The 16,988-nt window shown below is 41.6% G+C and overlaps 1 protein-coding gene across 24 annotated transcripts in view; it reads right to left on the minus strand.

Annotated features, from left to right (window-relative positions):
• KCNMA1 (potassium calcium-activated channel subfamily M alpha 1) overlaps positions 1 to 16,988 on the minus strand; it is a 1,086,632-nt gene that overhangs the window by 36,481 nt on the left and 1,033,163 nt on the right. For all 24 annotated transcript variants that reach the window (XM_073596784.1, XM_073596787.1, XM_073596785.1 and 21 more), the window contains one exon: positions 8,105 to 8,218. In XM_073596784.1, the coding sequence (XP_073452885.1) occupies positions 8,105 to 8,218 (114 nt within the window). The remainder of the gene's footprint in view (positions 1 to 8,104; positions 8,219 to 16,988) is intronic.

The following is a 16,988-nucleotide window of genomic DNA, read 5'->3' on the forward strand; positions in this document are numbered from 1 at the left end:
CAGGCTTGTGCTTGTTATCTCATATTGTTCAGATGAGTATGTGAGCAGCCAGTGTTTTGAACCACCTTAATTGCTTGTCCATGTTTTTCACTCAGTTATGCACCTGGTTTGGATTTATATTTATTTCTCTCTCAGTTGCCTATGAAGTGAATCTGTGCTCCACCCTTTGGGGAAAAGTAACAGTTTCACCTAACCCTCCCTAGCTGTTTATATTTACTTCCTCTCTTTGCTCTGTTTAGCCATCAGAAATGAAGAGAAATAACTGCTACTTATTGTATGGGAAGCATGTCACTCACTTCCCTTTTTCCCCAAGTGACAGGACTGGTGCTCCAAAATTGACTGAGGCACCCAGGCCTGTCACATGTGGACTGGGACAGAGTTCCCTGTGTAAGATCTATGTTATGACTTCTTTCTTAGTTCCAAGCAGCAGAACAAAGCAGCAAGTGATGGAAGAGGGAGGAAGAACATATCTGTAGCTGATGAGTGCACCAGTTTAGTGGACCTGTCACTTAGTGGTGCATGGTCACTTTAAGAGTATGCCTATCCTATCCTATTAATACCAGGCTGGACAGATTACATGCTGCCAGCAGAATCAAAAAGTGAGGGAAGACTGGATTACAGCACCCTTGTAAAATGTAGAAATAACGTTTTTTCAACAATTGTAAGATTCCTACTTTTACCCAAGATGGCCAAAAAGTCTCTGAATATCGGTTTCTGATTTAGTTTCACTTTGCTAATGGGCTTCTAGGCCAAGACAAAGCCCAGTTTACTTTCATTCCCACTCCAGTGAGATCACAATTACTGGCTTGAATGGAGGAGAAGATTTGGATGCCGCACACTGGATGTAGTCAAAAAACTTCACTTTATTGAAAAAATGGGATCATCAAAACAACAAGACTGTCATGCAGAAAGTACAGGTAAGCTGACGCGTTTCGCACTCAGGACTGAGTGCTTACTCATAGCTAAGAGATCACAATTACTGGTCTGACTGAAACACTATCAGCAATGACAGGTATTTTAGTGTCTTCCCTTGGGCAGTATGTTTGCTTTTAAAAGTTTGCAATCTCTGGCAGGTTTACTTTAAAAAAAGAAACACAGCTAGACTACTAGACCACTTATAAAGGCAAAACTATACATATTTGTTATTTTCATCTGTGCTTTGTTAATGTGAACTTTGTCTTTAAATATAAGATTTATATAACTCGCTGTGTGTTTTACAAAAAATTGGAAAAATATAATTTTGGTACCATTGAAGATCATGAGAAGTGTTTTGTCTTTCTAATGTTTAGGGTTTCCCCCTCATCCCTTTAAACCCAAACACATATGAATTACACAGGTTCTGAGGCTAATTTAATGCAGATAAGGCACCAAGTGAGTTTAATTAACCCCTTAGTCAGCCGCAGAACCTGTGTAATTAATATGTGTTCGGTTTTAACTACGTACTGGTGCGACGATTTGTGCACTAGCATTCGTGGCACGCGTGCGTTCCGATTGGCCAGCGGGGGAGCCAATTAGCGGGTCCAGCAGACTCGATGCCCGCCAGCTGCCTGCAATTATTCCCCACAGAGTCAGAACGGGGATATGCTGAAGTAAACAAGGCAGCTCACCGTTCTGTCTGGGGATGACACAGAGATCTGTCTTCCTGCTAAGCAGGAAGATGGATTTGTGTGTTTCCCCAGTCACACAGTCCTCCATACAGTTAGTAATCACAAACAGCAAAGCCTCATGGAAGCCTTACTTTATGCACAAGTGGATGTTTAAAGGGATTATGGGACTTTTTAATTAATGTTGACCTTTTAATTAGTAATTCAGCAGACTCGATGCCCGCCAGCTGCACGCGACTATTCCCCGCAGAGACAGAACGGGGATATGCTGAAGTAAACAAGGCAGATCTCCTTTTGTCTGGGGATGACACAGAGATCTGTCTTCCTTCTAAGCAGGAAGATGGATTTGTGTGTTTCCCCAGTCACACAGTCCTCCATACAGTTAGTAATCACAAACAGGGAACACATTTAACCCCTTGATCGCCCCTGATGTTAACCCCTTCCCTGCCAGTGTCATTAGTACAATGTCAGTGCATATTTTTAGCACTGATCACTGTATTAATGTCACTGGTTCACCAAAAAAAGTGTCAAAAAATGTCCACCGCAATGTTGCAGTCCCACTAAAATTGCTGATCACCACCATTACTAGTATAAAAAAAAAAAAAAATAGAAAAAATGACATACATCTATCCCCTACTTTGTAGATGCTATAACTTTTGCACAAACCAATCAATATATGCTTATTGGGGTTTTTTATAAAATAAATACAAATTGGCCTAACTTGATGAATAAATTAGTTTTTTTTTATTTAATGTTTTGGATATGTATTATAGCAAAAAGTAAAATATCTTGTTTTTTTTTTTTTTTTTTAATTTGTCGGTCTTTTTTGGTTTATAGCACAAAAAATTATAACTGCAGAGGTGATCAAATACCACCAAAAGAAAGCTCTATTTGTGGGAAAAAAAAGAACATCAATTTTGTTTGGGTACAACTTTGCATGATTGCTCAATTTTCAATTAAAACAATGCAAAAAATGGCCTGGTCAGGGGGTAAATCCTTCCGGGGTTGAAGTGGTTAAAGAAAAACAGCAAAGTGTAGCGCTAAAGGGTGATGTGCCAAAGATAGTGTGGACAGCGAGTCCAAATGACACCAAATTCAAAAAAGTAAATTAAAATAAATTGATAGAACAAACAAATATATATATATATATATATATATATATATATATATATATATATATATATATATATATAAATGGATCAATTAAAGTCCATGTGAGTAGTGATGCAAAGAAAATAAATATATATATAGTCCCAGATTATATAGATGTAAATTCATCAATAGAGACCTCTGATATGAGGAATTCTTCCAAAAGCTGGGATGTGCAATTGTGAAGAAAACCACCACCATGTGAAGAGGAGGCTTACCGGATTGTTTGGACATTTCAGGGCGTAGGCTCTGTGTGCTAAACAGGCTTGTGTTAAGGTGGATGGACTCTGGATCAGTATCCTAGGACGGAGATTCTCACTTCTCAGCCAGATGAAAACATACGGACCATGACATCTCATGCGGACCAATGCTCAGAAATCCACAGATATATAGGGGATACCAAAGGAGGAACCAAAAGGGACCACATAGCGTAATTCCGTAAAACAAGAATAAAATTTAATGAAGAACACTCACATGATAGGGAATAAAACAGCGCTTGTATAAAATCAATTGGCAGCAGTGGAGACCTTGCCGGCGCGTTTCATCTCCAAGGACATCATCTGGGGTGTCTCTCCACAAATTTATAAAGAATATGACCCCCATCATGAGAGCCAAGCCCTTGAACGTTTGCCGTGTGTGTGTGGCAAGTACTTCCGGTTTGGTAGAAATGGCGCCCCAGCGTGCGTTCCACAGCACACACTGAACAATGTAAAAATGCATTCCACATACCTCTTCGTATCTAACCTATAGAGAGGGAGCCATCCCGGAAGGTGGCGCTTCAACGTGGGCTCAACCTGAACGGTACGTGCTACGAAAACATCTAAGCTGATGTCACACGTCTGAACAGACATGCAGACATGCGCGTGGCCAACCAGGGACGATCGAATGAAGCGCCAGCATGCGTGCCACGTCATAAGCAAGCGTGCATTCCACCTCATGGAAATGGCGCATCAGCATGCGTGCCACGCCATGAAAGTAATTGTACGCACATCAGTGACAGCGTGATGGGCGTGGTGAGGTCATAAACAAGGACGTATTGACAGTCATGTGTGTGACTTCATCCGTGTATATACTACAAAAAGGTAGCAGCAAAATGCTGAGGGTGATATCACAGCAAACCGGGGGATATACTAAAAAACAAAGATAAAATATATAGGAAAAATGGGGACATAAAGGATGACAATTAAATGTCATCTCTTAGTGTCTCCAAAAGATGTTTGGTTTAATAGAGGTATATAGCCAGAAAACAAAGTTAAGTCTAAATTAAATCTAAAAGTGAGCCCTATAATATCGACTCAATTTCAAATAATAATACGTAAAAACAACCCACCATAATGACAGAACTTGGATATTCCGTCAACTATATGGAGAGGTACAGTATAAACGGTTCATATCTCACCAAAGGGGTTATAATCAAAATGGTGAGCTTAAAATAGATACAAAATAAGTTGTGTATACCGCTCATGGAGTGGACTCTCATGTGGGGTCATTTGTACATAAAATATGACAATGTGCCAACAATGTATCAAACAAGAAAGAGAGAAAAATGAGAAACAAGTGAACAGTGTGAAAAACAAAAATGAAGCTGTCAGGCTTGGCTAATGAAGGAATTGATGTCCCACTCTATATTCATGCCGAAAGGCGAGTAGGAACGTAGTTCGTAGATCCAGAAGGTCTCAAGTTGTGAGACACCTCTGGTTTTAGCCCCTCCCCTCCAAGGAGCCATGTACCTGTCAATCAAGAATGTAGTCCCTTTAGGATTACGATCATGATGTGACATGTAATGTCTGGGTATGGTATGTTTCCTGTCCCCACTCTTAATTAAGGCAATGTGTTCCGCAACTCTGAAAGAAAATGTGTGGCTAGTGCGACCCACATATTGCTTCCCGCAAGGGCAGGTGATTAAATAAACAATATAGTGAGTTGCACAGATACAAAAGTGCTTATTCGGATAATGCTTGTTGATGACAGAAGATCTAAAATCGACTACTCTGCGTCCCACTCCTGAGTTATGCTGGCACACTATGCATTTCCTAAAAAAGCCAGTCAGATCATGAAAAAACGACGGACATGAAGGGGGATTAATAACATTCGGAGCTGTTCTACTTTGTAAGGTGGACACTCCTCTGAAGACAACCTTGGCTTGGTCAGGTAGAGATGAACCAAGGATGGAATCGTTTTTGAGGATGTTCCAGTGTTTGGCAAGAATGGCTTTGATCTGACGATATTGGGTGGAAAACGAGGTCATCATAGCCCACCTAAAACTATTATCAGGATCCCGTTTGGGCTTGATGGCCAATAGAGATTCTCTATTCACTTCCAAGGCACGTAAAATTTCCCAATCAACTTCCAAATGGTTGTGTCCTTTATCCAATAGTCGGGTTTTAAGTGTATTGGCCTGCGCCTTAAAAGTTTCTATATTGGTGCAATTTCTACGTAACCGCAAAAATTGGCTGTGTGGAACAGACCGGAGCCAAGACGGGTGATGGCAGCTGTCTGTAGGGATAAAACCATTTCTGTCCGTTGATTTGAAAATGGTTTGAAACTCGAACTGTCCATTCACAATCCGAATCTCTAGGTCCAAAAAATGTATCTTATCAGTACTGGAGTTGTAGGTCAGGGAAATGCCCCTATTGTTCCTGTTTAGTAGGTCAAAAAAGCCTGTAGTGAGTCTGCAGTACCATTCCATAGGAGGAGGATGTCGTCTATGTATCGTGCCCACAGGATTCCCAAGGGCATAGACATCCTCCTCCCACTTGGCCATGAACAAGTTGGTGAGGCTTGGGTCAAATTTCGCCCCCATGGCCACTCCACGAAGTTGAAGGTAAAATTGTTGGTTAAACCAAAAGTAACTGTGTGTAGTTGCGAATTGCAGTAACTCCATAATAAACTCACATTGAAAGGAAGCATTAAACTTTATTCTTGTTTTACGGAATTACGCTATGTGGTCCCCTTTTGCTTCCTCCTTTGGTATCCCCTATATATCTGTGGATTTCTGAGCACTGGTCCGCATGAGATGTCATGGTCCTTATGTTTTCATCTGGCTGAGAAGTAAGAATCTCCGTCCTAGGATACTGATCCAGAGTCCATCCACCTTAACACAAGCCTGTTTGGCACGCAGAGCATACGCCCTGACGTGTCCAAACAATCCGGTAAGCCTCCTCTTCACATGGTGGTGGTTTTCTTCACAGTTACACATCCCAGCTTTTGGAAGAATTCCTACATATCAGAGGTCTCTATTGATGAATTTACATCTTCAACCATATAATCTGGGACTATATCTATATATATCATCACTACTCACATGGACTTTAATTGATCCATTTATATATATATATATATATATATATATATATATATATATTTGTTTGTTCTATCAATTTATTTTAATTTACTTTTTTGAATTTAGTGTCATTTGGACTCACTTTCCACGCTATCTTTGGCACATCACCCTTTAGCGCTACACTTTGCTGTTTTTCTTTAACCACTTCAACCCCGGAAGGATTTACCCTCTAATGACCAGGCCATTTTTTGCGTTTACTTTAATTGAAAATTGCGCAGTCATGCAAAGTTGTACCCAAACAAAATTGATGTCCTTTTTTTCCCACAAATAGAGCTTTCTTTTGGTGGTATTTGATCACCTCTGTGGTTTTTATTTTTTGTGCTATAAACCAAAAAAGACCGACAATTTTCCAAAAAAAAAAAAAACAAGATTTTTTACTTTTTGCTATAATACATATCCAAAAAATAAATAAAAAAAAAACTAATTTATTCATCAAGTTAGGCCAATTTGTATTTATTTTATAAAAAACCCCAATAAGCATATATTGATTGGTTTGCGCGAAAGTTATAGCATCTACAAAGTAGGGGATAGATGTATGTCATTTTTTCTATTTTTTTTTTTTTTAATACTAGTAATGATGGTGATCAGCAATTTTTAGTGGGACTGCAACATTGCGGCGGACAGATCGGACACCTAACGGACATTTTTTGACACTTTTTTTTGGGAACCAGTGACATTAATACAGTGATTAACACAAGCCTGTTTGGCACGCAGAGCATACGCCTTGACGTGTCCAAACAATCCGGTAAGCCTCCTCTTCACATGGTGGTGGTTTTCTTCACATTTACACATCCCAGCTTTTGGAAGAATTCCTCATATCAGAGGTCTCTATTGATGAATTTACATCTTCAACCATATAATCTGGGACTATATATATATTTATTTTCTTTGCATCACTACTCACATGGACTTTAATTGATCCATTTATATATATATATATATATATATATATATATATATATATATATGTTTGTTCTATCAATTTACTTATTTAACTTTTTTGAATTTAGTGTCATTTGGACTCACTGTCCACACTATCTTTGGCACATCACCCTTTAGCGCTACACTTTGCTGTTTTTGTTTATGTATACCATTTATCCAATTTGGTGTGTTAGCTGCTAGTTTTGCAAGCGGCACAAAATTATTTGCTTACACTTTTGAAGTGGTTAAAGGGATGAGGTGGCAACCCTACTAATGTTACCCATCTTAAGAGAGGAAATCCAATTCAGTTTTGGATAGCGTTGGAAAGGGTTAAACCCTCCTTCAGGTTTTTATTTCTGTCAGTGCCCCCATTGGGGAGATTTCTGACTATTTGTCCCAGAGATATGGCATAAACATAGATTAAATCTCCCTAAAGTGAGTGTAGAGCCCACCTTTAACAGCTGCCACTGGAACAGGTTCCTCCATTTTGAGATTCCCCCCTCCACCCCCCAGTCCTGTTCTGGTGATATATACGTTTTGGATTTCTTCTCTGTTTCTATCTTAATGACAATGGTTATCAGGACAGAAAGGAAGGCAAACCTCCCCAATGGAGATACAATCTGCAGTATAAATCTGACAAGGGTTCTAAAGCATCCCTGCTCTACCCAAATCTATAAAACATTTTGGCAGAATTTCAACTATAAAAACGTTAGCTTTCACTGAGGACAAGAGATGACTCCGAGAGAATTTATCACATTGACTGTAAACTAATGGTAAATCTGTCTCAACTATAGAGACAAAATTGTGCCGTGCACCCATTACTTGTTATAGGTTTTAAACATTCTTATGCCTACATATAGCTCCTGTACTATCAGTATATCTGTCTTTACACGGGCCTTACCATGTATATGAGACCAGGCATGATCATCTATTTTTCTTCTCCTATCCTCTGACCAAGAGACCCCAAAATATTTCTAAGAGCAGTTTATTAAATACAGCAGATATATTTATTGGGATGATGGAGGTACAGTGATGCCCATGCACGTCTATTGTTTTGTATAAAACATATAACAACAATGTTACTTACCAAGCTCAGTAATGATGGGAATGTTGGCCCCTGTAGTAATAGATGGCTGTCTTGCTAGACCATGCACTGGACTGTTGTCAGGGGAAGAACGGTCCATTCCAGGTGGAGTAAAACCTTAAAATAAACACAAAATCAGATAACTAAACAACTGCCTTTTGATAGCGAAAAAGGAATGGTATATTTTAGTAAGTTTTACAGTTTGGAAAATAAAATGTGAGACTAAAAAATGGCCCTTAGATACTCACAGACATAAAATGGTAACTAGCAAACACAGCTGATGGACCTCATATCTTTGCAGACACCCCCAACAAATGCTCTTGGTGTACTAGTGAGCAACCAGGATGGATTTCAACTTCTTTCATCCCATGGAAGGCCAGATAGCATTAACAATTCACTTAAACTAGCCATACATGGATCAAAATTCAGTTGGTTCGGCAGGGACCAATAGAATTTCAATCCATGTATGGTCACTGTGGTTATATTGAAGATCTACAGATTGACATTTGTTTAAGCACCTTGTCCGATTTTACCCACAGGCTATAGCTGGCAGCGCTGATCAGTGTGTTCTGATGGCAGGGAAGCTTCCCCACCATCAGAATACAGTAGCTCACCTCAAATGTGTGGATGGGGGAGCCGAGTAAATTTTTTATCTAACTCGCTGTTTGAATGAAAAAAAAGACTCATGTATGGACTGCCTTACTCATTTTTTTGTGTTGCCTGGAATTGCTTTTTAAATCACTGCTGTTTGTTAATTACAAAAATCCTACAACTGTGAGAATACCCTTGACATTTAAAGTTGTAAAGGCAGAAGGTTTTTTACTAATACATTCTCTGAATTAAGATAAAAAAAAAACTTCTATTGTCAGCTCCCCCCAGCCCCCCCAAAGACTTACCTGAGCCTGATCTCAATCCAGCATTGTGCCTGCAGCATTGTGCCTGAGAGCAGCAGTGCTTCTTTTTCTCCTTCCTCACGTGACTCAGTGAGAGCAGTGGAAGCCATTGGCTCCTGCTATTGTCAATCAAATCCAGTGACAAGGGAGCAGGGGGGTGGGGCTGAGCCGCACTGTGTGTTAGCATGTGTGCCACCATAGGAAAAGGCATACTATGGTGGCACAGAGAGAAGAAAAGCAGCCAAGAGCACCGACGGGGGACCCCAAAAGAGGAAGATCGAGGCTGCTCTGTTGATCACAGTGAGCATGCGAGTCATTCGAAAAAAAAAAAAAAAACTTTACAATCACTAAGGAATAACAAAAACAAAGAATAAAAATAAATATATATCAGAGTTTTTGGAGTGGATCCTGGGTACTTCTGATGCTGTAAAGTGGGATAGCACCCCGTTAAGCAAAGGTAAATTGTGCATCTCATGACGAGCACATTTTGGGAGATAGGATCCCGGTAAAAAAAATTTTATGCAAACCTGTCAGGCTAGGGGATGGTGGTGGATGGGGCAGTGGGTAACCACGAAGAAGACATCAGGCCTGATTAAAGAAGTGCCCCTAGCTAGAAAAGTCATTGCTATGGATGACCAGGGGAATGGAAAGTGGGTGTTCAGGTGAATAAATGTTTCAGACACACCATTCGAGCACGTGTATGGCAGAAGCAGAGTTCTGCAAAAGCTGTGGACGGTAAGTACAGCTGCTGAGCAACCCCTATTACAGGCAGTCCTTTGAGTAATGTATGTGGGTAACTAAGTCATGTTCGGGATCTGCCTACAAGCAGCAATGTCCAGAGTGGGTAATGTTACATAGACTAGTAAATGTAGATAGACTTTACAAAAGTGACCAACAAATTAGGTCATGTGGGGGTGCTCAGAAAACTGCTTTGTTAAAGTGGTTGTAAATTTCACACATGAAATATGAACAAAGCATAACCCTCTATAGCAGGGGTAGGCAACCTGGGGGCCTCCATACGTTGCAGAACTACAAGTCCCATCATGCCTCTGGGAGTAATTGTAACTGCCAGCCTTGCAATGCCTCATGGGAAATGTAGTTCCACAACAGCTGGAGGGCCCCAGGTTGCCTACCCATGCTCTATAGTGTGTACTTGTCCCAATCCAGAGCACTAAGTGTAATTTCTGTCTACTGCCTTGTTCCTCTGCAATCTGTCACTTCTGACAGATTTTTTGGACACCAAGAGAAAAAGGGTGACGGGGAGGGAGCTCCAGCATACATCTTGTGATTGACAGTCTCAGCTCTGTTCCTGTGTGAAGGTGGGTGCGTCCCTTCCCTCCAATCAGCTCTCCTCACTGAGCTCTGCAGAGTGCAACTCTAGCCCCCCCCCCTCACTTTCTGGAAGCTCAGACAAGCTGTATAAATTCTGCACTTAGACCTCTTTCACACTAAAAATAGCACCTGTAAAGCGCATCTCCAGTGTGAGGGCCTTTAGGAGCGGTGTACAAACTCCCACTGCAGTGATACTTTTAACCCTTTTTCGCCCACTAGCGGGGGGGTTAAAATCACCCTGCTAGCGGCTAAAAAGCGCTGCTAAAAGGACGGTAAAGCGCTGCTAAAATTAACGGCGCTTTACCGCTGACGCCCGGGGCAGCTCGGGGTGAAAGTGTCCTTAGAATACTGCAGAAAAATAGGTACAACTTATGTAGGAGGATTTTTCATTTCTGTGTATCACCTAAGGCTAGTCACTTCACTGGGTATATGGAAGGGTTTACAGCCACTTTAATGCTAGTGACAGACTGGATCATATATGTCATTTTTATTTTGCCTATAATACCACCTTAACACCACACACAAGTACACAGACAGTAGCAACTACCATGTGTTTAAATGGAATCTTGTGATTCCGACCTTAAAAGGAGAAGTATGGCTCGATTGGCTGTACTTCCCCTATGGATCACAGGAGTGCAATTAGTTTTGCACTCCTGTGGCCTGTTTTCAGCAGAGAGCGGACTAAAGTTCGCTCTCTGCTGACGTCACCAATGTCAGTCCCGGCACCGCGTTGTCCCAACAATGGGAGCCTGGATCCACCAGGTGCCTGGGCTGACACCCATCTAGGCCTCTCAGCGAGCTACTACGAGCCTGAGATGGGCGCTCCACCCCCTCCACAGCCCAGCGCTCCAGTGAGCGAGGAGGGAGAAGAGCAGAGAGCTGTGACTGACGGTCTGCAGCTCTCTGCTCACGAAGCTCTGAAAACTGAGCGATCGGCGATGTTCGATCGCTCGATTTTCAGTGCAGAGGCACTGGGGAAAAGATGCAGCATCTGACCGATGCTGCATCCACCTAGATAAGTATTAATCAGGAAAAACATTTTATCCTTTACTTCTCTTTTAAAAATGTCTGTATCACTCATAGCCACGCTCAAGCAATAATGTAACAGTTTATACTACATTCAGAGAGGCAGATTTTCTTCATTTCTAGTTAGAACATTCAGAGTTTCAGCTTAAAATTTTAAATACGGTTTAATGAAAAAAAAAAAATTGGATGGAATATTTACAGAAGATATGTTACAAAATGGACATATACAACAGTAAAATAAAAAGGTGTAAAAGTAAAACGCACTTAGTGCCTACCTGGCCTTTGGTACAGAGTAGAGTTCAGATCTTTTGTAGATTGAGTCCAATCTGATAAAAATTACTCCAAGTATTCCTTAATGTTTCTGTTACCAAGGTGGTACAGAACCACCCCGTCCAAAGGTTTGAGGGGTGTGTTGTAGAACATCCAAGTAAACCCACCTTAATATCATCTATCTTGGATAAGGCTATATTTTCATAGGATAAGGATTTGCACTCCAAACATATTGTACAGTATTGTGATGTAAATTTCTTATAAGTGGTCTTACAAGTCTGATAAGCCTTATAGGCCTTGTTATAGTGTCATGTTTTGTATCTAAGTTATATCTTATTCTACATTACGGTAACCACTTTTTTAGGATGGTAACTTCATGACAGCAGAAACGATAGAATATATATGAAGTTGGACTATGAAGAATTCAGCTATAGGTCAATACCTTAGCCTCCGAAATATGTATTCCTTAGTTGCACACCAGACCATTTATGACAAGGTTATTTATTACAGGGCCTCATTAGAAGTCTTTTGAAGACTCTGGGTTAGTTAAGGTTTATAATACTTGTGCAATCACTTCTAACCTGACTGCTTTTTTTTCAAATGTGTAGCTTCCAAGACTGTTTAAAATGGAGCTCCACCCAAAAGGGGAAGCTCCGCTTGTTTGCAAAAAGCCAAAAGGCTTCACTACCGGTTTTCCTTACATAGGATGCCCGGTGCCTGCACTTGAAGTCGATTAAAGAATGGGCTTGGGTGCCGACATCGCTGGATCCCTGGTCAAGTATGTCCTTATATCAAAAGTATTTGTAGCTGCTGAATTTTTGGGGGGGAGACTGAAGCTCCTCTAAGCACAGACAGGAAAAATTAAATACGACTCTTATTATTAAATTTTGGGGGAAATGAAGGCAGCGTGTTCAGCCACACTTCTTCTTGATTCTCCCCCTACAGTTTCGGGATTTATTAGAACTCTCTATCATTCATACTCACTATAGCAGGTCACATAAGGTATATTAAGTACCTTTCTAACCAGAACAACTTCTGCTGGCTACAAAAATACATCATCACGGATATAGTTACTTCTATTTATAAGTTGTATGGTGAAATTGTATAGCTGGAGACTCAAGCTCTAACAGAGTAGCTTGCTGTGTTGCAGCTTCTTTAGCACCCAAGTGATTGCAAGGCACTCCTCCTTAATGGTGGCATATGTTACCTTACTGGAAGGTAGTCTGCTCAGGCAGAGAATGAGGTATTCCTCCCTTGACTGAAGCATCTGGTTCAAGACCACACCATAGAAGAAGCATTAGTTTTTAACAGAAAATTATGGGTGAAATCTTGAGCTTTTAGTACAGTTGCACTAATAAGTCCTTTAAGGCTTGGGGAGGCCTTTTTACACTATGCTTAGGTTTTTTTCTTGATTAGGCCAGAGAGAAATTTGGCCGAGGCACTATAGCTGTGCACAAATTTCCTATAGTAGCTGTTGTTGGAAAGAACAGCAGCATGGTTGCTTATAAACTGACAATACGGTATGCATTATACCTAACTATGCAGCAGGTGGCTCTGTAGTATTATAGTGTATAGTAGTATTATAGTGTTCATGTATTCTATGATATGATGTAATGGGAGGAAGTACTGTTTTTCCTTTGTGTGCACTTGTTTGTGTTCTCTTCCTGTTCTATGATAAAAGGCATGTAATGTATTTCTCTATAAAAGCAAAGCGTATTGCTATATCCAAGAAGCTTCTAGCGCATGATGTCAATAACTCTGCACAACAGGTTATGGGTCCCAGGCACCCAGGCATTGGAGAGGATACTCAGTGAAGTCTGTGAGTACCGTATGCAAGCTACTGAAAGATGGCAAATGGTTCAGATGTGAAGTTTGCAATTGTAAATCTTAACAATGCCAATTACCAGCTGTAGAAGTTCAAGCTACAAGTGCTTTTGAACAAGAATGACTTGTGGCAAGTGCTGAATACAGACAGACCCACAGAGAGAGACAGAGGAATGGGACAGAAAAGATAGGCAAGCAAAAATGACTATAAGCTTGCTAGTGGAAGATGACCAGCTTGTCCACATAAGAACAGAGAAAATGGCCAAAGGTAGGTGGACTTCATTACAAAAGCTGTATCAGTGTTCAAGTATAAACAGCAAGCTGTTTCTGCTAAGAAAGCTGTATAAGATAAGACTAGAAGAAGGCCAGCAAATGTGTGACCATGTGAAAGCTATGCTAGAGATTATAGAGCAGCTACGTGCTATCGAGGAGGACATCAAAGATAACCATATTGTTGCCCTGCTCCTCTGCAGCCTTTCAGAGACATATACTGCTCTTATTAACGCTTTAGAAACCAGATCTGAGGAGAAACTGACACTGGAATATGTCAAAGGCAAATTAATCGATGAATATGACAGAAGGAAAGAAAACACGCACCATGATGAAAAGCTAGAGCTATCCACAAAATAAAGGGTCAAAGCAGCCACAAAGGAAACTGCAGATACTTCATGGAGTGGCACCTTTTAAGTAACACAAGTTACTATGCAAGCCATGCGGCTGGTGCATAGACTCAGGTGCGACAAGCCACATGACTAGCGATGAGACCTTCTTCACGAACATTGATTACAGTTCAAAAGACACAATTTTCCTAACAAACCGGAAAAGCATCACTGCCAAAGGTAAAGGCCAGGGTTTCCTGAACTGCATTACACCACAAGGCAAGCAGAGTATCCTTGTAAAGAAAGTGCTGTATGTTCCAGAACTAGAAGGCAGCCTTCTATCAGTGAAAAGTCTTAAAACAAACGGTCTCACAGTTAAGTTCCAGGGTGACGAATGCACAATTCACAATAATAAGCGATTCCTCACAAAAGGAAAACTGGATGATCACCTATACAGGCTCATCACCACAGACCAGCAAGCCAATATAGTCTCTAATGACCTACACAGCAAATGTATTCACTTATGGGACAGGCGGCTGGGGCACAGAAGTCCAGACGCTATACAGGACATTATAAAGAGAGGCTTATCAAAAGATTTGACAATAGCGCCTTGCAAAATGCACATGAAATGCAAGTGCTGTATTAAAGCAAAGGCCACACATGCTTCCCTTCCACAGGCTTCTCAAAGAAAAACTACCCACCCCTGCAGCAGTTACATATGCAATCCAATGAAAACTTCCACATCAGGAGGGAACAGATATCTACTGACTATCATTGATGATTATTCCAGGTACACAACTATTTATCTGATGAAAAACAAGAATGAAACATCAGAGAAACTTCAAGAGTTTGTCGCAATGTCTAGCAACAAATTTCAAAGGAAACAAGGAATTATACGCATCGACAATGGGGGAGAATGGCCCTAGCGCCCTGTTGGTGGTGGAACCACCCTGACGCTGAGATATTCGAGGAAGCAGTCGCTGGGTTTTTAAACGAGGGACGTTTGGTGCTTTTCTTCACAGGAAGTAGAGAACTCTTCCCTCTGGAAATCTTTTGGATATATTTGTCCAAGTGATCACCGAATAAACATTCCCCATGATAATGGGAATCCTGCCAATAACTTTTTACAAGGAAGCTCGGCTGACCAGTTCTTAAGCCATAAAAGTCTGCGCATAAGTACAGACAAGAGAGCCAGACGAGAAACCTGCTGTATTGAATCCTTTAAAGCATCAACAGCAAAACACAGCACTCAAGGAATATCGGTCTTACTGTCAGGCCGATCATTCTCCTGGTTAGGCCTTTTTGACTTGATCCTTTACTGACCAGCAAATACCAAATGCTGCAACAGCTGGCTAAATAGCTGAACTGGCCAAAGAAAAGAAAGCCTGTAATAATAACTCCAATTTCTTGTCAACAGGGTCTTTCATGCCCTGTGCGTTATCTACTGGACAAGTTAAGTTATTGCTTAAGGAAGAGACTGCTGCATCTACGGTTGGCATGCTCCATTTTTTAACAAACTTTTCATCCATGGGATATAACAAGCAAAAACTTTTAGGAGGCAAAAAAGTCCTGTCAGGATGTTCCAAATCAGCATACACTGCCTGTTTCAACAGGGGCTATAGCGCGGAAAAGTCTGTGCGACCTGTAAGGGTCTCAGAGATCCCAAAGAGGACCAGGGGGGCTCAGTCACCTTTGCAAGAGGCAACTTAAAGGCAGAACGAACCATTTCAGTCAGAATCAGGATCAAAAACCTCTGCGACTGAGAGGCAGACATTGAGTGGATATCTGCTTGTCCAGATTGCTCGGAAGCAGACTCATCTGCAGGGCACTCCACCGAATCCTGAGCTTTAAGCTCTTCCCCATCCTCAACCCATTCCTGCTCCAGATGAGGTGACTCCTGGGAGGGGGATCTGTCACACTTCTGGCCACCCTGCGGGATGGAGGCAATCGTGCCGGCAATCCTGTGCTCTAACCCGGCTAGGGCTGAGGACAATTCATCCTTAGTGATAAAGGGTGAAGCAGCAGCGTTGACTGTAGGCACAATACCAGATAGGCGCAGCGGCTCAGATTGCCCAGGAGCCTCTGGTCTTTCAGGGGATGCAACACTAGAGATATGACTAGGTTCATCAGAAACTACTGATGACCTAGGTGTGCCCTTCCCTGTAATTCGTCCCACTCCTCTTTTTGGAAAACATTCAATGCCGCAAACAAAGAGCACTTGGGTGTAGTAAAAACAACTAAAAAAAGGGAGACCCTTTTATAGGGCTCACCAAGCCCCTATGCAACAATCCTGCTAAGCACCTTTAGCGTGACCGGGTAAGGAGAAATGAACGACTGCGAGTGTCTGTTCAGAGCCTGCTCTGTATCCCACAGCTGCCTTCTGGAAGCAACACATGCTTGGCATACACAGCTTAAATAAGCTGGGTGTGCGCCGGAACGTTCTATGCGTGAGTGCGCACAACAGTCCTGGCAAGTGGGCGTGACTGTATTCGCGCATGACCCAAATCTCTGTGCGCCCAGATAAAGGCTATGGCACATGTACAGTGAATCCACATGTACCATGGCTGCCAAACTGCATGGTCACCAAACTTGCTAACGCATGTGTGCCATGGTGAACCAAGGCGAAATGACGCACCGTAGTTCACCATCGTACAGGTAAAAAACAGCCAGACACAAGCAAAAAGGGTACACTTTGCAAACACCCACAGCTAGCCCAGAACTCCCCTGTATGGTCACTGCCAACAGGTGTCCAGCCTTTAGCTAGCTTGACTGAATGTTACAATCACTGGGACACCCCACAATGATAAAATAAAGGGGTTTCACTTACCTGTCCAGGCGCAGGGCCACTTAGGTACTAAGGGCCCAATCTTCACCCGTCACGGTGAGTTCCTGTCACTTGGACCTTCAAGGATTGGGTACCCTTTCATGTTTAGGGTCCACTCC

The sequence above is a fragment of the Aquarana catesbeiana genome, linkage group LG08 (genome assembly GCF_042186555.1).
Source record: "Aquarana catesbeiana isolate 2022-GZ linkage group LG08, ASM4218655v1, whole genome shotgun sequence".
In the NCBI taxonomy this organism is placed as follows: domain Eukaryota; kingdom Metazoa; phylum Chordata; class Amphibia; order Anura; family Ranidae; genus Aquarana; species Aquarana catesbeiana.